The 25,042-nt window shown below is 35.5% G+C and overlaps 1 protein-coding gene across 3 annotated transcripts in view; it reads right to left on the reverse strand.

Moving 5' to 3' along the window:
• PALLD (palladin, cytoskeletal associated protein) overlaps positions 1-25,042 on the reverse strand; it is a 194,843-nt gene that overhangs the window by 114,774 nt on the left and 55,027 nt on the right. For all 3 annotated transcript variants that reach the window (XM_088163617.1, XM_088163616.1, XM_088163618.1), the window contains 6 exons: positions 10,875-11,053; positions 8,492-8,558; positions 7,783-7,888; positions 6,735-6,809; positions 4,001-4,142; positions 2,449-2,472 (listed from right to left, as the gene is read on the reverse strand). In XM_088163617.1, the coding sequence (XP_088019743.1) occupies positions 2,449-2,472; positions 4,001-4,142; positions 6,735-6,809; positions 7,783-7,888; positions 8,492-8,558; positions 10,875-11,053 (593 nt within the window). The remainder of the gene's footprint in view (positions 1-2,448; positions 2,473-4,000; positions 4,143-6,734; positions 6,810-7,782; positions 7,889-8,491; positions 8,559-10,874; positions 11,054-25,042) is intronic.

Genomic DNA, 25,042 nt, shown 5'->3' on the forward strand with positions numbered 1-25,042 from the left:
ACAAACTAGCCAGACTGCAATCAGGCATTCACTACTGTTACGTCTATAAAACTGCAACAATACAGATACCAAAACTGTTTTGAGATGTCTTCCTATTCTTGTCTTGCCAACTCCCTTGAGAATGGTATGTGATACCTCGACATTAAATAACTTCTCTGTACTTGAGGAGACTCAAGAAATGCACCTAAGAATCCATTCCCTAGTACCCTTTAGAAGACTTAAGCTATCTTCTCTCAGGTTCTGCAAGCTACCCAGAAATGGGAAGGAGAATATTCAGCACGTACAACTTGATAGTGCAGTTATGTGAGAGGGCTGGCAAAGTGCTTATCTCTGGACTCAGAATCTCACCTTCTATTTCCTATTTCAGGCAGCGGTTATGAAAGCAAGTTGATAGTTTTGTGAATTAATATCAACATTCTTACTTCTTCTACAGCAATAACTGTCAGGGAGGCTATACAAACCTTGTAACTAACAATATGAAAATTAGCTGTTCATGAAAAAAAATCTAGCACTCAACTATTCACACAAAGGAAACCTTTTCTTTCTAATAAAAAATTGCTTCTCCTTTCAACTAGATGATGCTCCATTCCTACTCTGAAATATTTAGTTCATCTAGCAATATACACACAAGGTTTATTAAAGAGGGTGAAAGGGTAAAAAAAATTACCAAAACGAAGCAAACGTTCATGACTATGAGTTTGGACATAAGAGTCCTAAATTGGATATTAAAAAGAAAAACTCTAAGAGAGGCTGGTAAATTTGTACTTCTTAGAAACTTTTGCATAAAATGTCACTCCTTTCAGATACTATTTATTATGTTAAAGGATGAATTGAACACAGTTCAAGTGATTTTGTAGAAAAGAAGCTCCTAGTTAGAACGAACCAGATACACCAGGTATGATTCTGATAATGTTGATAGATTAATCCAGAAAAGATTTTGCTACTTTGACAGAACAAATGTTCCTGTGAGAAGGGGAAAAAAAGTCAACTTATTGATCAGATTGCTTTTTCTTTTTAAAATATCAAGAGAAGAGCTAAACTGGGAGACTTATTCTGTAATATGTATTACAGGAGAATGTTCTAAGAAAGATACAGAATTAAATATCTTTAATCACAAACATTGTTGTTTATTTATTTTCATATCCAAACGCTTGAGATGGTATTGAAACTCTCTTCAAACTGTTTTGTACTCTAACTACAATATTTAAACCTTAAAGTTTGTGTTATGATTATAAAATACTAATAGCCCACTGCTAGCACTCGGACATGTTTTAATTCCTCATTAGAAGTTAATTTGGTTTTCCAATACTGTTTTTTCCTTCACATATCAAATCATTCAGTCACATGCACTCAGGGCATCAGCTAATACTAGAGCTGATGATGTTGCACACCACGATTAACAGTATTAACTGAGCATGCACACGTGTGTGAAATCTATATATGTAATGAACATGAGGCAAAATAGGTATGTAATAATTTTGTGAAGTAGCAAGAAAATTAGTGAATAGCTGACAAAGAAAATATTTCTCCCTCTTTCCTTCTTCTCATTTCCATGAAAATGAAAGGAAAGCTGCATTTTTCCTAGTTTGTATCCTCATAGTCACAGTGCTACTTTACAAATATCTCTCAGGTGCTAAGTCTGTACTCCCTGTCAATTCAGCCCCTCAGAGTTTAAAACATCTTCCCACTGCTAACATCTTTCAGAGACACTCTTTGGAAATACTCAGATCCTAGATAGAAAACTCTTCTTTTTTTTTTCAGTGTCATAATTATAACTCTCTCCAAATTCAAGAATATTCAAGCACAACTGTCCATCTTCTTAAGGTAAAGTTCAGACTGTATTGCTGTCTTCACTTCTACATGTTTGACAAGAACATTCTCAGTCTTTTAGCATCCACTTCCTATTAAAGAATCTTCCCCAGTATATAATGAGGTATAATGGGAAAATGAAACAGAGACAGAAAATCTGCAGCCGGAAGAACACTTTTTACTTGTTGAAATCTAGGGCTTTTATCTTACGAATAGGCTAGAAAAAATCAGCCAGTGACTTTTTTTTTTTTTTTTTAGGATCAGGTTTTACTTGTGTTTAAGACACATTGCATCTAACAAGCTGGATTGGTAAAACTAGCACTTAGTGGTTGGGTATGTAATTCTTAAATTCTTATGAGCACCATTTGGGTAATAGAATTTTGTGGGACTTGTTCTTTTTCCCTCAGTAGCATGCAAGCCATTTACTCTCCTTGCTGGTCTAAATGGAATTTACTGTTTAACTAATAAAGGAATTGATGTAAAGGACAGAGTACAGTATGGGAGGTGTGATAAAGCAGTATTGTCTTTAAGGGGGTTTCAATTTACCAATGTTCAGCAGAAACACTTTTCTATTTATGGCTTCAGTAAAAACTCAAAGAGCTAGTGAATCAAGAGATTATTTTTTCATATGATTCTTACCAGGTTCAGTTGCAGATCGTGGCTCTGCATATCACATCATAAGGAGGGAAAACAAACAAGAAAAAATATATTAGAGATTACATTAATAAATATCAGTGTACTGAATGACAATATTATACTGAAATCCTGTAAATAAGTAGAGAACCTGTGCAAACATTATGAAATCAACAAGATTTAAATTGTTTGTCAGTAGTAGAAGTTCAATTATTATTTCTAGCCATTAGCACTGAAATGGGAAGAGGAAAGGACTCTGTCCAAAACTGAATCCTGACAGACTAATTTCATGATCTTTTTCCATCCTGAATTAAAAGCAGCCACTTCAGATTATTCCCTGAGCTGGTTTTGGCTGCGTGCAGCTGTGCCAGATGTGCTAGACCTTCAGTATGAACTGTATGAACTGGAGTCAAAGGCAGCGAAGTGGGATGCCACAGCTGGCATCATTAATGTCTTTTTCTCAATCCCTTCGGCAGCAGAGTTTAGGCCAAGTTGGTTTTCACTTGGAATGGTGTCCAGTACATCTGGAATTGACTGAGGTGAGGACAGCCAGAACCCCTGTTGCTAGCCAGGCTAGAAACAAGGAGAAGAGTTAATTGCAACGTTAAACCCAATGCTAGGGGCCAGTGGGACCATGGGTGAAGATCGTAATGGTAATACCTTTACATTGTTGTAACCTGTGTAGGAATTACTATACCAGGAACAACATGAAACAATCAGGCAGAAGCCCTTACAAGAAGCAGTGCAAGGGCAGTGATGACCTGGCCTGGGCTGGCCTTTGGTGCTCACTAAGTCCATGAAACAGATCACCTCTCCTGTTCTGAGTAGCTTCATAACAGATGGAGCCCAAAGACATGGACTAACTGAACTCAAAGTAGGTTTTGTGAAATTTTACAGGATAATGCATAGACTAAGGGAATGATATCTTTGTATTAGACCAAAGGATGAGAAAGGGTGGCTCATGAAGATGTCTTGGCTAGTGTGGCACCTGAGCATGCACATAAATAGTATGGAATAAGGGTGTGTAAAATGTCCTGGCTTTAAGTGGGATAGAGTTAATTTTCTTCGCAGTAGCTGGTATTGGGCTGTGTATAAGATCTGTGCTTAAAACAGTGTTGGTCTGGTAATATAGACTTTTTTTATAAAAGCCTCTTCTGCTACTTTTATCTTGCTGATAGAGAGGAGGCTGGGGATGCACAAAGAATTGGGAGGGAACACAGCCAGGACAAACATATTGCACTGATCAAAGTGATATTCCATACCATATGACGTCATGCTCAGCACATAGAAGAAGGAGGAGAGGTAACATTCAGAGTTAGGACGTTTGTCTTCCCAAGGAACTTACAGGCAATGGAATCTTTCTTTCCTCAGAATGGCTAAACACCTGCCTGCCCATGGGAAGGGGTGAAAAGATTCCTTCTTTTGCTTTCCCTATTAAATTGTATCTCAACCCATGAGTTTTCTCACTCTTACTTTTCCAATTCACTTCCCCACGGAGGGAATGAGGATCTATGTGATCCTCAACTGCTGGCTGAAGTTAAACATGACATTGCCTTACTTTTTTGGAGAATTCTGAAGTCTGGAGAATCTTGAATTTCAATGCCCTGTCGAAACCACTTAACATGAATAGGAGGGGGTCCTCTGACCCTGCATTCCAATACCACGACTTGTCCTTCAGATGCTGTGGCATTTTGTAGCTCCTGAAATGTAAACATCACAATTCAAATAAACCAGGAGCACTTTACATTCTTAAAAATAGTCTTTTCTTCCCTTGGTAATTCAACTTGATGTTATTGTGTCATTACATTTTTGCAATAGACATTTTCTTTCATTCTGATTGAATTTAATTCATCTATATAGTTAAAAATTATTGAATAGTTTATTTACAAATACATTCTTAAAAAGACCAAAGATGGGGAAAGTACAGAAGTACTTAATTCCTCAAATTAATACAAGCAGATCACTGCAGTTTGAGCTTTTTGTTTTTATTCTTCTTCCACAAGCTGAAATGAAAATTCTGGAACTAACTACACATTGACTGACTTAATCCTGAGAGAGTAGCTGACCTGCTTTCGAGTCCATCTCTAAAATGTTTTCTGAAAGCTGAGCTGCTTTTCATCTGAGCTATATATAACAAACCAATCAAAATTAGATGACACCAATATGATTAGGATATATTAACTTCGCTTATATTAACTACTGGTAGCTTCTAAGACAGTACTCTGGTTGTAATAAATCCTTGTACATATGAAAAATTTCAGAAAAGTTTAGATCTTTAATGAAGAGTTGCAGTGAGAGGGAAACACGATATTTTAAATAACAGAACTGACAGGTGATAGACACTATTTTTACCTCTGTTATCTATCTTAAGATTATAAATCAAAGAGTCTTTTTTTTTCTCTGCAGTGGTTGTCTCATTTCCTTTGCAATTTATTGACAAAGTTTTAGACCTTAATACAGCAAAGCACTTGAAGTTAGGCCTAAGCTCAGAGTTATTCCTAGTTTTTATTCATAGATGTCTAATTAATTAAATACGTAAGAATTTTGTTACATGGAAACCTAAAAATCTTTGAGCTGTTCCTAGAACTTTATATGGAGAGAAATTTATGTCAGGAAGCTGGATTAAGTATATATTTTGTTGTTCATATCTGGTTTGTTTCTTCTGTAATTAGGTTTTTTGGTTTGGTATGTCCCAGCTGTCTTAAGCAAGTTAATGATGAATTTTGGGGACAAGAGATACAAGCATTAGGAAGAAACAGCAGAGTTATGATTGCTTTGGTAGTTTCTGGATGGGGGAATGGACTTCTGTTTACCACTCTTGCTTGGAAATTTTCTGCCTCCCAACCTTGCAGTAAACACATTCTCTTATCTCTTGCACCTCCAATATTCACCCTCCTGTGGCACCTGCAGCATGGGTGCAGAATTATGAGGGACAGAATGAGACCTTTCTTGACATGAGACAGGAATACGATGGAGCCAAGCTAGACAGCTGTAGAGAGCAGGGCTTACTCTTACTCTGATCTCTAGACAAAACTATTTGCTGTTCCATATCAATTTTTAATCAAATGTTTTCCTGAAGTAATAACCAAAAATACTTAATTTTGGCTTCAACGAGTAGTGATTAAATAATAATTACTACTATGGAAATCATTGTTTGAGGCAAAATTAAATAATATTTTCAATTGAAGTTGTATTTTATAGGTCAGGGAAGCATGTCATTCTTCTTTTTGCTGCTACCTAATTCCCGCTTCTTAAGTTTAATTTGGGATGAATATGAAGACAAATATTTACTTAAGTAATTACCGAAAAAATACTGAATAGAATTTTCTGAATAGAATCTTCTCTTCTAAAAAGTATGATCAGCAGGACTAGAGAAAGGACTGGCTTCTGTTCTCAGTACTGGTGAGGCTGCATTTTGAATCCTGTGCTCAGTTTTGGCCCCCTCAGGAAAAACATTGAGGTGTTGGAGTGTGTTCAAAGAAGAGCAACAAAGCTAGAAAAGGGTTTAGATCACAAATCCTATGTGGAGCAGCTGAGAGAACTGGAGTTGTTTAGTCATGAGAAACAGAGGCTTGGGGGGGATAGTATTGCTTTCTATAACTACCTGAAAGGAATTTGCAATCAAGTGGGGGTTGGGGTCTTCCCACAAGTAACATGAAATTGGACAAGAGGAAATGGCCTCAGGGTGTGACAGGGGAGATTTAGATTGGATATTGGGCAAATTGTTTTCAGAGAAGAGGTTTGTAAGTACTGGCTGCCCAGGGAAGTGGTTGAATTACCATCTGCAGAGGTATTTAAAAGCCATGTAGATGTGGCACTTATCAACATGGTTTAGCAGTGGGCTTGGTCGTGCTGGGTTAATGGTAGGGCTTGATCATCTTAAAGGTCTTTTCCAACCTAAGTGGTTCTATGATTTTTACCTTACAATTTTTTTTCTAGATCAGAGTTAAAAAGCCTGAGCTACTTGCTCTTATTAGTAGACAAACTATTGTGAATGAGGCTTTCTCATGACTATCATATGTAATTGGTGCTTACCTTGCTATATTTCACAAAGATTTCTCAATGGAGAACAGTCATGGGCAGCAGACAAACTCATACAGAATATTTATTTAAATCCACTAGTAGAATGCATAAGAATTTAGTTGCTGAGGTGGAAAAGTATTTTCTTAGAAAGTCATTGATACTGAAAAGTTTGAACATGATCAAACCTTCCTGCATTAGGATACATGATTTCCATATTTTATTTTGGACTATAAGAGTATGATATAAAAATCATGATGGATGAAACATACCTTCGTAAAAATAGGTGCAGAATATATAGGCTTGGATCCATCCAGATGGTGCAGGTATGAAGTTGGGCTTTGTATCTGCAAAGCAAGGCAACAATGCTATAAAATGGAAAGAAGACCAGTTTCAATGATATGGCCCCCATATATATGCAAAAATGCAAACTCTCACATGTGCAGTCTTATTGGGTGTTCTCTTTCTACCCTACGTCTTGGGAGACATCAGTATTTCACATCTGCTATATTACTGAAATCAAAATGCAAGCTTTCAAGGCTTCTATACTTCTAATGAAAATTTTGTATCCAATTGTCTTTTCCTAAAAGTATTTTGAGAATTTTACTCCTGTTAATAATTTGAGTAAATCCTTTGCACTGAAGCATTTTTGCTTCTTCTGCTACTACATCTCTTTACTGATGCAGTGATAAATAAATTCAGGTATCTAAAAGCTTATTAAGGTTAGCCTAAGGGACAGAAAAGAATTTACCATGTACAGGCTGAAAGAGATTATAATTTTGTTTGTATTTTATGATTTATAAACCAACCATTTACTTAGAGGTAAACTCTAAGTCAGCCACAGTGGCATTAAAGACTTTGTACAAATGAACAAACAATGATTTTCTATATGTAACATCTAGATAGTAAAATTTATTTTTCTCTAAAAGGCCCAAAGAAATGACAGCAATATTAAATTTTATAACTAAATTTAAAACTTTTTCTAGAAAATATTGCAGGCATTCATTTGTAGTACATTCTTCTGGGAGTAGAACAAGTCACTATTAAATGATAAACTCTAACTTTCATCATCACCAGATCTGTCTGCTGCTCAAATACTGTGTTTATACACATTGTGTAAGAATCCATATGTATATTTATTTTTATGTCCCATTCAGTGGATAAATACTTAATTTTTAAAAATAGTAATTCATAACAGAGTAATATAAGTTTATAGTTTAACAGTGTAATTCCTCAAAATGACATAATTATTCAGGAGTTGGAATCTTGGAAGAAAATTTGAAATAGTTTACTGATTTAAAAATTGGTGTCAAAAAATACCTGCTGACTGGGCACAGAAATAGGTTGAATTACAGCTGTGGTCACTCCTGATTTTGGTGTAGAAGATCCTATTGTCAAGGAAACAGAAGTGCTTTTCTTTTGGGCCCTGAAAAATAAAAAGCCAGGAAGAGCTTTATAGGATCTGAACTGAGAATGTGTTAGCTTTTAATGCATATGCCACCTTGTATTTTCTACATATTTAAATATGTCATTATCAGCTGAAAAGATCAATATGAATGATGAAGATCAAGATGGAGAGATGAAGCTTGAGTAGAACACAACCTTTGGCTAATTTGCACTTCCTCACACAATAAAAAGTACTGATCTAAGATGAAACAATAATGCATTTTGTTTCTTTAATTTTAGTCCTCTTTGGACTACAAATATTTTGACAAATATTTCTTTGGGGGCACTGGATTGGGTGACTACAAGTGAAAACTTGGTTAACTTAAACTTACTTCTGAATATGAAAAGTTTGTATCAATACATATGTTGTCAGGGTAAGGCCAGCCTTCTCTGACAGAATAAGCAAATTGATACAATTTACAGTTATAGTATCACACATTTATATCACATGAGAGAAACAGAAAAGACAAGGCATACACAAGTGTATCCCAGATGCTTACTCATATTGTAAAACTACCAAAGATTTTCCAGTATCTCTTATTAAGAACATTTACACAATATTGGTACTGCTTTACACACTTACTGTGGCATAGCTCCAGATTTTAATTTGAAAATTAAACTTTCACTCTCTGAATCTGTAGAACTGGCACCTGGAAAAGAAAGTTTTTTCAATAATCTCACATCTTTTATGGATTTATTTCATGTTTAAATTCCAAAGAAAAAACTGTGATACTTTTGTATTTCACTTCAAGAATTGAGAACTCCCTGAAACAAACTATGGCAGGTTTTTTTTAATCTGATAAAGATTGTAACTATGTACTTTAGACAGTTACAGAAATCATAACCATGCCAATTTAATTGCACACTGCTTTCCCTTGGCTCCTAGCTGTCTCCCTTCTTATTGAAACAAATATGGACAAGACAGAAAAAAAAATGCTGAGTACTATTGCTCTATGGGAAATATATAATTTTATTTACCTAAATTTAAAATTTGAAGCTTAAGCAAACATACAGCTTATACACAGATAACAAAACTTCAGACTTAATTAAGAGCAACTCAGTATACCAAGACATTTTTAGACTAAACTTGCTGCCCATGATGTCCACATTTCAGACTATTTACATTAACCTACACATAACATTTACGTACTGCTATTTCTTGCCAGTGGAAGTCTTGATATAATGTATGTGTTTGGCAATACCCTGAGCTTACTTAAAGAAAAAAATAGGAAACCATTTATTCCCTTTGTTGTAATTTTTCCTAACAACAGATACTTCACACATTTATTCTAGACATTTATGCAATCATATTGTTCCTCAAGGAATTTGTGCATGTATATGGATAGCTGTATATTTAATATAAACCATAAGCACCTCATAACCAATATCCATAGTATAGCATAGACAGATTCCAATGAAACAATGCTGGGACTAAAATACCCAAGTACCCTATTGATTTACAAAGTTTATGTTATAAAAAAAATAAAAGCAATAAGTAGCACAGAACAGACGAGAAGAAAGAAGCAAATGTCCAGTCATCAAAGTGGGTCTACATGCAAGGATTTCTTAAGAACACACAATAACCAGGTGTTGCATGGCTGGGCCTGCTGCACAAAAGAAAGTATGATGCATCAGTGTCATCAAGTCTATTAATGTATAAAGCAATGCTTGTGTGTCAATCTGTTTCCCTTAAAAATGACAGGAGCTGACTAATGACTTGCACAAGTCTCTCTCTTTCAAAGCAACATGTTATAAAACTTCAAGATAGGACTTCCATATAGCAAGACTGGCAGATGTCAAAGAATGAATTGTTTTATTCACAGCGTCTCTCTACCTAGGTGTTTCTTCTTTTGCTGTTGCTTTTGTCCTTATAACTTCACACAGCAATATATATTTGTACTACATCTGCGTATTTTCATAATTACTTTTGTACACAAAACTCCTACTAGAATCTGTGAGATTCAGAAGAGTCTTGGGGGTTTTGTTATTATATCCCAATCGGGTATTAAAAAGTTCTGCGAATAAAGAGCATAATGAAAGAAATCCTATAAAGTCATATACGTAATGATTTAGCTAATTAAGAGTGAAAGGTTTTTTTTTTTTTGTTAATCAAAAGCTATTTAATAATTTTGGTGTGTCATTATTCAGATTTCTTATAACTATTTCTTATGTCAATTTCTTTTATGCTTTCAAGTGACCATTTAAATTAATTTTAAGGAGTTACAAAACTGGTAAAAGAATATATAGTACCCAGTTTTTTGGGAGACATATGAATTAAAATAAAAATCAGTATTCAGTTAAGATAATCCTGCCTGAAATACAGTTCCATGCTAAATAATAACTTAGTAATTTTATTCATGTTAATCATTAACTTTTCTCAGAGAAAATAATACTTGAACTATGACTAATTTTGCAGTCAGGAAATATTTTGACAATAACTAGCGGCTGTTTCTGGACAAAACCAGTATGACTGACTGAAATTTGACTTAAAATCAGTACACCAAAAATAATGGATCATAGTACATTTACACTTGACTAAAGAAGATTCATTTGGAGCAGCCACATTTATTTGCACAGGGAGCCAGTTCCAAACTGAGACGGGGATTACTGGTATCAGGAAAATCAGTATTGCTATCACTAGTCAAATCTTTAACTGGTGATTTGCAGAGGTACTGCTTAAAAGCTAATGATATGCCACAGTTTTTGTTAGTTCCTTCTATTTCGCTCTTTATCTTTTTTCTACCCTAAATAAAAAGCAATCTAATCAGTGATTCCTGATATATTCCTTGAAATATCAGCATTAATATGATGTGATGCTCAATATGTATTGTATTAGAGAAAAGCAGTGGAATACCATTAAAATACCACCATATTGAATGCAAAGTTAAAATAAAGAACCAAAAGTAAACTTCAGCTTAGTTATCTTTTCTTATATGCATCAAGTATTTTATTATTTTATCTCTTACCTTCAATGAATATTTCAGCTGATGTGCTATCTGAACCAAAAGAATTTGAAGCCAGACAAGTATAGCGTCCAGTGTCGTCTTCAAAGGCTTCTACTATAATTAGTGAATGAAGTCCTCCACTTTCAGAATGGATTTGAATGTCAGGGGAATTCTGGAGTTCTTTTCCTTCACAGAACCATCTGCAGCCCACACACATTTAGAAAGACAAAAAAAAAAAGAATATAAAGGATTGGTTCAGGCTCATCGCACACAAGAAGACATTACACTCTCCTGCAAAAATCTAAATTGCTACTGAAATCAGCACATGGTGCTTTGAAGTGTTTAACAAAGAAAGTATTTCACAAAGAAATAACTTGTTAGAATAAACTTTGTTTAAAAGATAGGGAGACATTTCTGAATACTAAGAAAATTATACACAACACACCTACATTTTAAAACTATCTCCTATCCCGGTTCTGTAAATGAGGTTTTCCTGCATTACTTGTGTATTGGCTTGTTTTGACCACAGTCTAATCCATTTCAAGATAATTTATCACTGCCATCTACCTAAAACCCACTGATTCTGCACACAATAGATCTGAATTTGTAATCAGTGGCACAGGGTCTAGCTGGTGGCCTGTCACTAGTGGTGTCCCCCAAAGGTCGATATTTGGCCTAGTATTATTCATCAATGGCTTGGCTGGATGAGAAGGTGTCTTCTCAGCAAGTTGGCTAACACAAAGCTGGGAGAAGTGGCCAATACTCCAGAGTGCTGTGCAGCCCTTCAGAGGGACCTTGGCAGGTTGGAGAGATGGGCAGAGAGGAACCAGCTGAAATTCAACAAAGGCACTGCAGGGTCCTGCAGCTGGGGAGGAATAACCCCAGGCACCAGACAGGCTGAGGCTGATCTGCTGGGAAGCAGCTTGTGGAGAAGGACATGGGGATCCTGATGGACACCAAGCTGTCCATGAGCCAGCAGTGTGACCCTGTGGCCAAGAGGCCAATGGTGACCTGGGGTGTATTAGGAGGAACATTCCAGCAGGGCAAGAGAGGTGATCCTGCACCTCTGCCCAGCCCTGGTAAGGACAGATCTGGAATGCTGTGCCCAGTTCTGGGCTCCTCAGAACAAGAGAGACATGGAGCTTATGGAGCTCCTGTTGAGAAGGCAACAAAGATAATTAAGGGACTTGAGCATCTCTCATATAAAAATAGGAGATGGGCCTATTCAGACTTGAGACGAGACAACTAAGACAGGACCTCATGAATGTATGTAAATATCTGAAGGAAGGGTATCGAAAGGATGGATCCAGGTTCTGCTCAGTGGTGTCAAGCAATAGGACAAGAGGCAACTCATTCACAGAAAGTTCCACCAGAATATTAGGAAAAACTTTACTGTGCAGATGACTGTGCACCAGAAGAGACTGCATAGAAAGGGTGTGGAGTCTCCCACACTGGAGATACTCAAGAATTGTCTGGACACGTTCCTGTGTCATGTGCCCTGCTTAAGCAGGGAGGCTGGGCCAGATGACCCACTGTGGTCCCTTCCAACCTGACCCATTCATTCTGTGATTCTGTGATTTTTGTCCATCTTGCCCAGTCAACCTGACATAATCCCATGACACAGGTTTCATATCGGAAAGCTTTAAATAGGTTTACTCTTGCTTTAGATCAAGAACATAAACTGGTTTCCTAGTGGATTTTTATGTAAGTAATACATCTTCTACTACCAAAAACGAACACCCCAACAAAAGGGCTGGGTTTAGGTGCAGACAAAACAGACACTTTCTAGGGTGATTTATAAGTAGGTAAAAGCACAGCATAATTTTTCTTTACGTCAGGCCAATCAAACATTTGCCAATGTAAGCTAGTCTATGTTCTCAGCCTGTACTGCTGACATGAAAGTACTGCTTCCTACTTTTTTCTGTTCGATGCCCTCATATCAGGTAGTCCTATTACCCATGGCTATGCCCTGATTTATCTCTATCTCTGGCAGCCCAGCAAGTATGACAAGTAGGTAACCCTTGGTTTATAGTGCCTGCTGTGCATTTTTGCAGGGAGGGGAGGCAGATTGGAGAGTCATTAAGGGAAAATCACTTGTGACCAGCCATCCTTCTGTTCTCAAATTGTACCTATATCCTGAAAATAACATTTTCCAAGTCTTGCCCTTCTCACCCCATAATCCTAATCTGTATTTTTCCATGTCCTCTCCCTTCCCTCCTTTCCCTCTTCTTCCTCTGCCACCCCAATATTCAAATCTTGCAAGAATAAAAAAGAATAAAGACAAAGTGAGCAATTCTTGACAGCAAGCTTCAAAAGGGATCTTCCTGCCCCAAACATTAAATTTTCTGCTCTACTATGTTTTTTTTTTAATTAACAATTATAACCTCAGAAATTTATGGATAGTCAATGCAAAGTAAAAGATGACTGAAATTTTCAAAATAATTTTTAAATATTTAAAATTTGCCACAAAAAATGGTAATTTTTCCTTTAATTTGTACGTGTTGATGAGAGAATTTTTACAGTTACATCCCATTCACACTTCAAAATTAAACAACTTTTTTCTCTCTCAGATGACTTCCCATTACCCCCAAAAACCAAAATAACCCCAAAGAGTTACAGAACTCTTCCAACCTATTTAGGAAAAGCATGCAACACTACAGGACGACAGACACTAAAATAACTATCAGTGAGGAGTCTTTACAACTGAACTGCCTCACTTTTATTATTCTTTTTAATTACAAACTTCATGCAATTAACATAAATAAAAAAAGTTTTAAAATATCCTTCTGAAAATACTACATTGTAAAACTTGAAATGTCCCACTTATTTCAGAATGCAGAGTTAAGAAACCTACCAGGTTTACACATAACACAATTCCCCTTAATAACACCATAATTGTGGGCAAGCTCTCTGTGTTTGTGAACAATAGATGTTTTATTCCTGAAGGCAAAACCCTTGTAGTTGGTAGCAGCATTAAAGCGATATGCAATTGTCTTCAGTAATTAAAAGACTAACAAGTTCCTTTTCTGTATTCTGTTGCCTAGATAGTGCACACAGAAAGTAACATTTTTGGAAAGAACTAACAAACTTCCATTTGTTTACTCAGCAGACCCCTTTGGCCTACTTTTACAACTATTTGCCTTAGAGACAAATCCATTCTGTCAGCTCTACTGCCAAAATTAACATTTTTCTTACCCCTCTTCCCCTCCTTTCCTCTTGTCACAAGTCGTCCCTTCTACCAGTGTGAGGACCTCTGCTACTATTTCTGATTATTAGACCTTCAGAGTCCTAACCTCTGTGTAGCCTTTCCTAATCTACATTTTAAACAATATGCACAAGGGAGAGGTTAATTCAATTTCTAGACAATCACAGACAAGAGCCTGTAATATGAGGCCCTACATAACCATTTTTTCTATTTTTCTTTCCTTTCCAGAAACATCCTGCAAAGGAAAACCTCTCCTCAAGCCTAATTATTTTCTCAGACAGATCCTGTTTTAGTTTCATACAAGCTGCACGGCTTTCTATTGTTTCCTAAATTCCATGTTCACAAAATGTTTAAGAAATTGTCATAAACATAAGAACCTAAAAAAAAAAAAATCCATTAGTATATTTTTGTCAGATAACATTTAATAAGCAAACTATTTTCTTAGAAGGACAAATTCTACATTGTCCCTTGACTTTGTGCATACACAAGGTGAGTCTCAAATAGTGGGAGCTATTCCTCAGCACTAGCTGGGATTAAGACCTGTTGCATCACATCAGTGTCATACTGAAAACGAGTCCTGACCTGCTACATCAGACACTGTCTGCCCCAGAAGAAAGCACATAAGTAAGCAATTCAATACCAAATTACCTCAGCTATCATTAAGGCAATGTTTGATGCATGGGAAACACACCTGGTGTGGGACTCCACTGTTTATTGTGGAAAGAAGAATTCACCTTCCCAATTGGCAAGAGCACAGGTATTTGAAATGACGAACACGGGAAGAGGCTTAGTTGCACTCTCCTTTTCTAATTGCATTTTTTTTTCTGTGTACATATTGATAAAAGAGGAGGATTATTTGTCATGAATTTTTTTGGTGATTACATCAGGATTAGGTGAATAAGAAAATAATAAATTTAAATACTTATTCAGCAAGAATTTGCCAGTTGCCAGTTCAGTTCAAGAAGTTTGTGAATTCAAAAAAGGGTCATCAAATAAAAATAAGTAAAGCATTTTTTTCACAAACACAGACTGAATTCCACTTTTTTATCTTTTATATATATATATATATATATATATATATTTGTGCAGTCAGCCTTACTGCATTACAATCAGAATAATCATGAAAGAGAATTTTCTGCTTCTAAGGACTGAAAAAGATTCAAAAATAAATCTCTTAAGCATTCCCTCTTTCTGCAGAGGGATCACTAAAGCAAGCAACAAATCACTATGAAAAGGAAACTGAGCCAAAGAAACCAGGACTCATAGCTAGACACAGAAAAGTAGCCACAAAGCAAGTCTTACAAGAAAATTCCAGTTTCATGTTAACTAGGGCAGCATTAACTCATGTCCCGTCTATTCCAGCCTACTGATCCCCTTGGGGATAAGAGGATTATTTTCTAGCTGTGAGAAGGCAGCAATACTTCTGGAGAGTTAAAAGACCCCAACCAAACCCAACCCAAAAGACAACAAAAATAACACAGAGGAACAATGCATGGCAGATGCTTTGAGAAAAAGAAAATTCTCTATGTAGAGACCAATGCTTTAAAAAGACACCTTTTTCACAACATTTAGATACCAAGTTTAAAAACATCAATTCAATTCCCTATCCCTTTGTTGCAGGTTCTCAGTATTGCATTAAGTGTGCAAATAGAAACAAAGCAGGCAGAGACAACAACGAGAGGGTTTGCAGATATGTGTGCATATCAGTCTACAGAATGTCTTCCAGCTTGCACCTTGGGTGCATTCCTGCAGGCCATGCTACTGTTCATGTAATTTGTAGAGAAATGTCCCCTTGAAAAAGAACAGAAACTACTGTAAGATGTCAGATAATGGCTGATCAATAATTTTTTTTTTAAATGAACATATATTTTATATAGCTGAAATCAGTTTTATTAGTCACTCTGTATCTTGCCAAATTTCAAATTACCATTCTCCACCATTTCTCTTCTTGTGTGTATTTCCACTCTTTGTCTTGCATTTTCTTCAACCATGTTTAGTTTACACCTACATTGTATCTCCTGTATATTAAAATTATAGCAATTAAATATTTAATGTAGACAGTGAAACAATCACTAGACTGGAAAGTCAACAGACAAGGAAGAGACATTTTGGTAGCAGGGGAACAATGATTAGGTACTCATTTTTCATGCTTCAAACCCTCTTTGCTTTTCCTGGCTACACTGCAGCAAAACCAGAACAGCAAAAAAAAACGGACAGTCAAATGCCAGGTGAGCAGCAGTTCATGCACACTGACACCAAGTAGCAAACCACACAATATGCCTTTCTACTCACTCGTCTTTTCTTTATGCCCTCACAATCGTCCATGCATGGAAATACATAGGAGCATGTGTGTCTGGGATTTTAATGACCCTGAACAAAATATAAACAGAGTTGAACAGTACACTGACTAAGTAAGCACAAGGGTCCTAAGAAAAACAGTTCAAGGTTCTCTCTAATGCATAATCCTGCTGGAACTTATGTTTTTTGAGAGTCACTGAGGAATAGAGAGGTTTTCCTCTCTGCACACTCTTAAAGTTAATTTAAAATGGCAGCTGAAGTGAAACTTTAAGATATAGCCTTAGGGAGAAATTATAATAGGGAACTCTGACCACTACAGAAAGTGCAGAGAGATAAGTTGTAAATTAAAAAGTAATTTTATCCTTAGTGGTGTTAAGTACGTCCAGCAAGAAAAGTCAAAATGAAATACTTTGACATTCCCGTATACTGGCAGAGTCAGCATTTCCATCACGATACTGTATAACTCCCATTCTGCTTTTCTCCATTGAAACTAAGCAGTCCAACACTTCCAGACTATAAAACATTACTACCTGAAGAACTTAACCTGATTTTTAAAATATATCAGCTTTGTCATAAAAGAGCACACTGCAGGAATCAAATGATTCAGATGCTTATAATCCTCTACACACTGCCCAATTTTTGTGCAATAGATATTTCATTATTTGTATAGGTAATTCATAAGAGAGTTACAAATAAAAACATACATATTTTTATGTTTATACTCTGCAATCCTTAAAAAAAAAAAAAAAAATCTGAATATAAATTCTGGTGCTTTGCCTGAACCTTCAGTTAAGCAATTAAAAAATTCTCTATATAATGAAATCCATAGAAGACAATTTTATAATAAAAAGTGTGTAACATTATAAGCAGTTTACATTAATTTAACTGATATAACTGATTCTTCAGATGCTGCACAGTGTTCTTCCAGCTCTCACAAATTTCAGTGAGGACTTCACATCCAGCTGAGTAAGATGCACAATTAGGTACTTGGAGACCAAAACTGTCCTCCTAAAGTGCCAAAGAAATGTTAAGAGAATACCAAAATCATTGTATTTTCAAGACACACATCAACATTTTAGTCTGCCATTTCCTACAGGTTAACTCTGCTTCCTCCGAAGAGAAGCTTTGCATCATGTTTTGTGCAAGGATGCATAGTGGAGGGGTACAGAAGCAACAGATGAGACCAGCTGAGCCATGGACTACAAAGCTTCTGAGAACAGTGAGCAACAGCCTCTGTCATTGACTGCAACCTGCAGTAACTCCAAAAACAATTTTTTTATCTTATTCCTGTCATTAGGAAAATTTCTTCCCAAAATTCTTGTGCAGGTTTTCCAAGCCTCTTTCAGTTCACCTTACCCATGGAACAAGAATTCTTCTCTGTTTCAGCTGGGGAAATAATCTGAGAGTTATCTTGAGATTTTGATAGCTTTGGACAAGACCTGTAGCTCAGGTCATTCTCTCTGGGTACTGCAATGTTCCACAGCATTACATAGATGTGTACAGCTAATTACAAAAGAAAGACAGAATTGTCAGACTTGATTAAAAACTAATTGTTCTGTCTTCAAATTACGGAATCAGCTTAAAAATTCTTATTTTTTTTTCAAGATTGCATTTTGTGCTTGACTCTACAATTGTTTGCCTCACTTTGTAGCCTTTAAGTATAGAAATTTTAAAGAAGATATTTTGATGGAAGCTTTTACTTACCTGAATGATAGAGATACTCACACAAGAAAACACAAAATCAGTGCTAAAAAGTATGAAAACTGAACACAACACTAAACAAAGCAAAGATTCCTAACTGTATTACTTTCCATATACCAAACCTTTCAGAGAACATTTCTTTTACTTTTTGGATTAAGTGAATTTTAAATTATTTCCTCAACAGTTACCACTGGGTTTTTTGCATTTCTCTGACAGTGGTATAATGCATGCTACTGATTTCAATTGTGCTACTGCTAAACTATTCTTAGGCACAATAAGAATTTTTGATATAAAATATTTTTTTCTTAAGTTGCTGAATGTACTGAAATTCATCCCTATACATTTGCAACTGGGGCAACTGTCTCTTGTTTCCTCAGGTCCTTCTGTTTTATCTCACTTCCTGTTATATTTTTAAAGGAGCATCATAGTCAAAACTACTGTGAGCATTATAATACAAGCTGAAATACAAATTGGTATTTTTTATTAATCACTCTTAAAAGGAATGTTTATAGCTATATTTAGATTCAACTTGGTTTTGGGGGTATTTTTGAGAGTTTAAAAGTAGTTGCCTTGGTGTAAGAGAAGCACAAACAGTAATTGAAGTAAATAAACTGACTTTTCTTTACATTAATCATAATTTATGTATTATGAAAAATTAAAGAAAAGAATGAGTTCATAAAACAAACAAATTCTAATTTAGTAAAATTTTATTGCTATAATTGCACTACTCTGTGTTAATCCTGCAGTGTTAGAAAAGTTGAAGATATGCATGCTGTGATGCAGTAATGAAATACCTGGATATAAAGGGAAAAATGATGAGATTTAATGAATAAAACTGAATTACACATCATGCCTATAATGCAGAAGTTTAATGTTAATCTTTTCTGTACATAACCAGAGATATTATATCATGTAGGAAAGAGGTACCTGCTGTATGACTTACATGCAATCCAAACTTATTGACATCTGATTAATACACATTTCTGTAATAATAAGCTGTGTAGGAAGTTAAAGTAATGTTCATTACTTTCTATTTATTTCTTGCAGAGTAGCTTTATAAAACTGGATATGCTCACTATTTTTTAAGAACTCTGATTATAAGGAAGATACAGAAATATTTAACATAAAAACAACAAAAAGTATCTAGCAACTTTGTTGTTGTTCTGGCTTCAAAGTCTCACAGATACATTTATGCCATGCAGCAAAGAAAGCAGGGAAGTGACTCCTGTTGTTGACTTCCCTGTGGGGTTGGTGCAAATGATATTTTGCAAACGTATCAATGGTATCCAAATGAGATACCACATTTCAGGTAATCCTGTTTCATCATGCGGATCAAAGACATCTGTGCAGCTGTTTTTATTCAACAAGAACAGCAGGGATATCACATTTCTTCTACTGGCCAAAAAGCAGTCAATATTAAAGGAAAAATCTGTACTCTTACTTCTCTAACCAGAATGAGCAAATATATCTTCAAGAAGTTTCTTCTAAAACAATATTGTTTGTGTTATAGTCAACCTTCTGAGATAACAGAATACTAAGATGCATGAAGCCCAAAGCTTAAACCCTACCTCACATCCTATTTTGATCTACCTGAGCCGTTTGCTGCAAAGATTTATCTTTTTTCCCATATCTTTGCCCATCAGCAAAACACAAAATATTTATTATTCTTGATTTTAGCTACACATTTTCTGAAGACAAAAGCATTGTCCAGGTGTAGGTGCAACCTACAGATTTCACATTTCAGAAACCCTTCACAGAACTCTCTTTTCCTTCTTTGCCCACAAGCCTGTGCTATAAAAGTGTCACTTTCAGAAGCTGCAATTTAATTGACAAATAGATGTAGGTAGATAATTCACTTTCTTCTATATTTTTGCAATCATCAGAACAAGAAAGGGTGAAAAATCTATGCAACTGAAAGACCACTTATGTCTTATGAACTGCAAACCACCTTTTTTACAACAAATATATTGATTATTTGTGACGCATAAACTACTTATTCAAAAATAATTCATTTCATTGAGCAATTTCTGTAACTAGTGAATTTGGACATATATATATAAATGTAAAAGCAACAAGACCATGTTCACAAATGTGAATAAAAAGCATGAATTAAAAATCCAGGAATAAATTATATGCCACTTAAGATATGAAGTTTTCAACACTTCTATTTGTAAGACATTTTCAAGGGCTGTTGGATTCAATAGATAACTGGAAGATAATTTAGTGAGATTCTTTACATCAGTCATTTTCTTCAGAATATTCATAAAACTTATTGCATTACAAGTCATTAACAATATTTAATGTATCCATTTCCCTACATCATCTCTTCTTGGACAATTTATTCTCACTTCATTTTCTGGACCACTGTTTTGGACCGGATATCTAAATATTTATAGAAGAATATTTTATATAATCTGTTTGACTAAACCTGAGTTCCTGCCACATGTATAGATACTACCACCACTTACAACTCAGCCATACATTTGGGATAAATCTAAAAAGAGGTTTTGAGATCCAGTGCAGTCTGGGCAAACATAGCTAGAGCCTCTTTGTGAGTGCCTAAGCAATAACTCTGCTGTCTTCCAAGTTAGCTACACTGAAGAAGGATAACTCAGAAAAACTGAAAACTGCTACTCTCCTGAAAATTCAGAATCGGCACTTTCTGGAACAGCTGAAGAGTATAAACAACTCTTTGCTTCACTCTAATTACAATTCTCTATTTCAATAATGAACGTAATCACTCAACAACTTGCATGGCTGCGCTAGACAATATTTACTTTTTTTCAAGCTCTCATTACATGTTGAAACTGAAATAAATTTCCTTCTGAACAAAGCCAATATTGTGTCACAACAAAATACTTTCAACTTTAGGTGGCTAAATTCCCTTCACTGAAATTTGTTCTCCTCAGCTATAAGACCCCAACATTTAATTATAAAAGCCTGCAAATATCAGCAGGAAAAAGATATTGCATTGGAAATACCTCCAAATAGCAATAAGTCAACAGTTTAATAGATGAATATATATATGAAGATATAGATATAAATATAGATTATCTATATATATCAAGAGATATCTATCTATATAGCTCCACAATGTATAACACAATACCTTTTTTTCAATATTATTAAATAAAAGTTACAGCAAAATCATTACATAGTTGCAAATTTCCATTTGTTCTTAGTCCCAAATGATACCATTTACTTTTGGAATATGTTTGATTGCTTCATAAATACAGTAGTAAAAATATCTGTAACCTCTCTGGATTTCATTGGTTTTAGATGCAAAAAAAAAAAAAAAAAAAAAAAAAAAAAAAGAAAAGAAAAAGAAAAAACCAAAAAAAATTATGAACTAAGACCTGTGGATTCTAAGGAGTTATAATCTGGTCTACAATTTCCAAAATTAATTAAAATGCATTGAAAAGGAAAATTCTTTGGTCTTCTAACATATCTACAAATGCAATTCTCTATTATGACGCAGTAAAAACAAAAAAGCAAACGAGCAGAAGAAAGATACAGAAGAAAAATGCTCCCACAGAAGTTTTGTGATACATTTATCTGTATTTCAGAACACTTTACACTAAAGTCGGTAGGTGATATGAGCAGGAAATGACAGAAAGAATTAAGTGGTGTAAAAGATCAACTTACATTCATTTATAACCTTAACATTCCATGTAGCTTTCTCATTTCTCATATTTCACAGCAAGTTTTTTTTTCTTTTGAAATATCTTCTACATTTTGATCTCCACTGCAACAGCTTGCCTCCAATGCCAATAAACCTGGAAGCTGTTTCCATATGTCAGAGCACAAATACAGAACAATTTATAAATCTGAATGATGAATGAGCAAGTACAGTCATAAAGTTTGATGATAGTTGATAATGGCTGGCTCTGCAGTTCTGTGCTTAATATTACTGTAGATGCTTTTACTAATTTTTTAATGTAATTCAAGTTTAAATGATTACCAGATAAAGCCATTCATTTACCACCCTGTGAGAGTCTCATACTTTCAGAGGATTGTCACAGAACTATGAAACATGTCATACAGAAGAATTAAGCACTGAACAGAAGAAAACCTCCAGCACCTGAAAGATGCACTTTTTGCATCTTTCAACTAGCTACTACACAGGAGCTCCTATAGTTTTAGGGCATGAAAAGCCAGACACTGAGCAATAATTTGTTTCATTCTGACAGGTAATTAAATTGACTGGTTTTGAACAACTTCCTTCTGGGCCCTGGAACATCTTAGCCTGAAGTCAAAGTGTGGTATACATTATCTGCATTTCAGATTTTTCCACTAATTCATTTGTCAGTAAGTCAAGCAGACCCCTTCTGCTTGTGTCTGTAGTTGTGCCAGCAAAAAAATTGATTTATCTGCTGTTCTGTTTTATGCAAAGATTATCATCTCTTCCCCCAAAAATCAAAATGTTAGATTTCCAAAGTAGAGATGCTGCTCTGTATTTTTCATCCAGTAGCTAAAGGATTTTGCTTTACATGGAAATACACAGACACAAATCTCTCCAAAATGGACTTGAAAGTTAATCCAGGAAATTCTGCCTGGTTTATGTGCCATGAAGCATCCTCAAATATTTGTTTAAACAAAGTTACAGAAAGATATTCCAAACATATTAAAAAGTAGTCCTCAAATGCATCCATTCCTGTACTGAGAGTAGAGTAGCAGTGCACAAAGTATATGAGAACAGAATTGAAGTTTAATGCTTCAGAGAAAACACATATACAGTATTAGAGACAACATTCCTGGTTCCATTCAGATTGTTCTCGGTTTCAGAGCATGCTGGAAGAGCCCACTAGAGCAGCATATCAGGCCTCCCTCATTTTATTCCACCATTTCCTCCCCCAAACATTTTTCCCATTCAGTTAGGTTGGGCATACCCTTACATGTAAGAACATCCACCATAATTTTCCATAGTGTCTAGCACATGGCACATCTTATTGAATATAAGCATTGGACTACCTGTTAACAATAGTCTAGACAGAATCTAATTGCACAATGAATGTTCTTGTGTCTTCAGGAGATGAGTAACAGCGTTTCTCTAAAGAAAAGCTCAGTGAATAGATCTTTAAGCACAGAAACATGAATTGGATATGAGATAATTAGATATGTTTTACTATTGAGAAACTGAGGTTAAGCAACTTTGTTCATTGTGTCCCAAGAAAGGTAAGAGCCATTTCATAACTCAATTTCCACTGTCTTAACTCAAAGGCCACCTTCTATGTGCAGATCACGTCTCTAAAACAAGAGCAGATTCTGACCTTGCATTACCAGATGTACTGCTAGCTATAAAATTATTCAGTCCTTTTAGAAGCTAGCATATTGGCATGAAGAGATGGATACAAGTTATTATACAGCCCTGCATGCCAATGAAATAATGGAATTTAATTCTTAGGGGTCTGTTTGCCGGTTGCAGAAGGATTTTATGTGGCCACCTTCCATGAAGTCTGAAGGCAGTCATGCACCTAAGGTGCAGTAAATAGCTGCAACTTTGTTCGCTTAAGATTGAACATATCATAACTTGGCTTATGCAGTAGACCTATGCTCACATGAAGTTACCACTTTTGGCATTTGATAGGAAATTAAGAAGACCATGGAAAGGAAGGAAAAGAAAAAAAAATAAAAGCAGTGAAGATGGCTAGAGCAGGTTAAAAAAACAAAAAAAGGGCATTTAATAATCCCGTGTGAAATGCTGAACATTTTTCAGACACAAAGAACTGTTAAGGCTTGTAGGATTAACATGATTCCTTGTCTAGCTGAAATGGAATGCAGAGTGCCTGTAACTGAAATGCCGCTCTTAGCTATCACTTATACTCCTTCGGCCAGAAACAGATTTTCAAAGAGCATGCTCACATTATTTTGCCTTTGTGGAGAAGGGTACCTATTGCGGAATTGCCAGGCATAATCTTCCAGTGAAATAACATTTTTAACTTTGAGGGAAGGACTGTAAAGAATTAAAAGCAAGAAAAAAGATGTAAAGTTATAAGGATGAAATTGCATTTATGCAATTTGAATTCTACACATAAGGTAGATTGCGTTTAATATGATAGTGGCAAGTTAGTCAGTGGCAACTCAAGACTGACAACACATATGTCAGATGAAGAAGTAATACTTCTTCTCAAAACCATAATACTTAAAAAGAGGAAGAAGATGAAAACTGTTTGAGACCAACCACTCTAATCCACAGAAAATAAACCAACAATATTAAATTATGAAACCTTAATAACTTGCAAATCAACAATAAGTAAAAGGAAACCTCCATTCAGGATGTATAGTCTTGTTTATACTGAACACATGGAAGTGATAACCATGGAACTTGTTGGTTTACCCTGAAAACTGGCAAACATCTTTGGATGTTTGGAAAAGTAGAAAGCTATTGCATCAACTGTGATGTATGGCCATCTCTATGCTTTTTTATAGGCACAATTAAACGATGCCTATAGAAGACAGTTACCTACATGATAGTAGGTGAATAAACAAACTTTCAATTGGCCCCTGCAACATTAGCTAAACTAGATCAAATTAAATGCAAAATGAAACCCTACATAGTCAATAGAAAAGAGTTCAATTTTTATATGGGCACTACTCCTACTATCATCTCCCTTTTCCTCCTCTATTATTTCTAAGCTAGAGACAGTTGGTATAAGTTTGTTGAGCAGAAGCTAAAATACTTGATTCATTTGGGTCAGGTCAGCAACTTAGTAACGGAAAACAAAGCAAGGAAGCTGTCAGCAGTTTTTGTCAGTGCCTTGCATTAAGTATGACAGTAGTTAAATTTACTCAGTGAGACAGCCTGCAGAGATTGGCATCACTCTGCAGAGTGCCACAGGATGTAGAGAACAAGACCCTCAGTCCTGCTCAGACAACAGTTTTCAATATTGGCAACAGGTCTTGGAAAGCTGGGGTATCAATGGAGGAAACTGTCATCATCAAATAAGATTAGGATGCCCTATATTCACAGACATTTGCAATATTT

Source organism: Sturnus vulgaris, chromosome 4 (assembly GCF_052056855.1).
Source record: "Sturnus vulgaris isolate bStuVul1 chromosome 4, bStuVul1.hap1, whole genome shotgun sequence".
Taxonomy (NCBI): Eukaryota; Metazoa; Chordata; class Aves; order Passeriformes; family Sturnidae; genus Sturnus; species Sturnus vulgaris.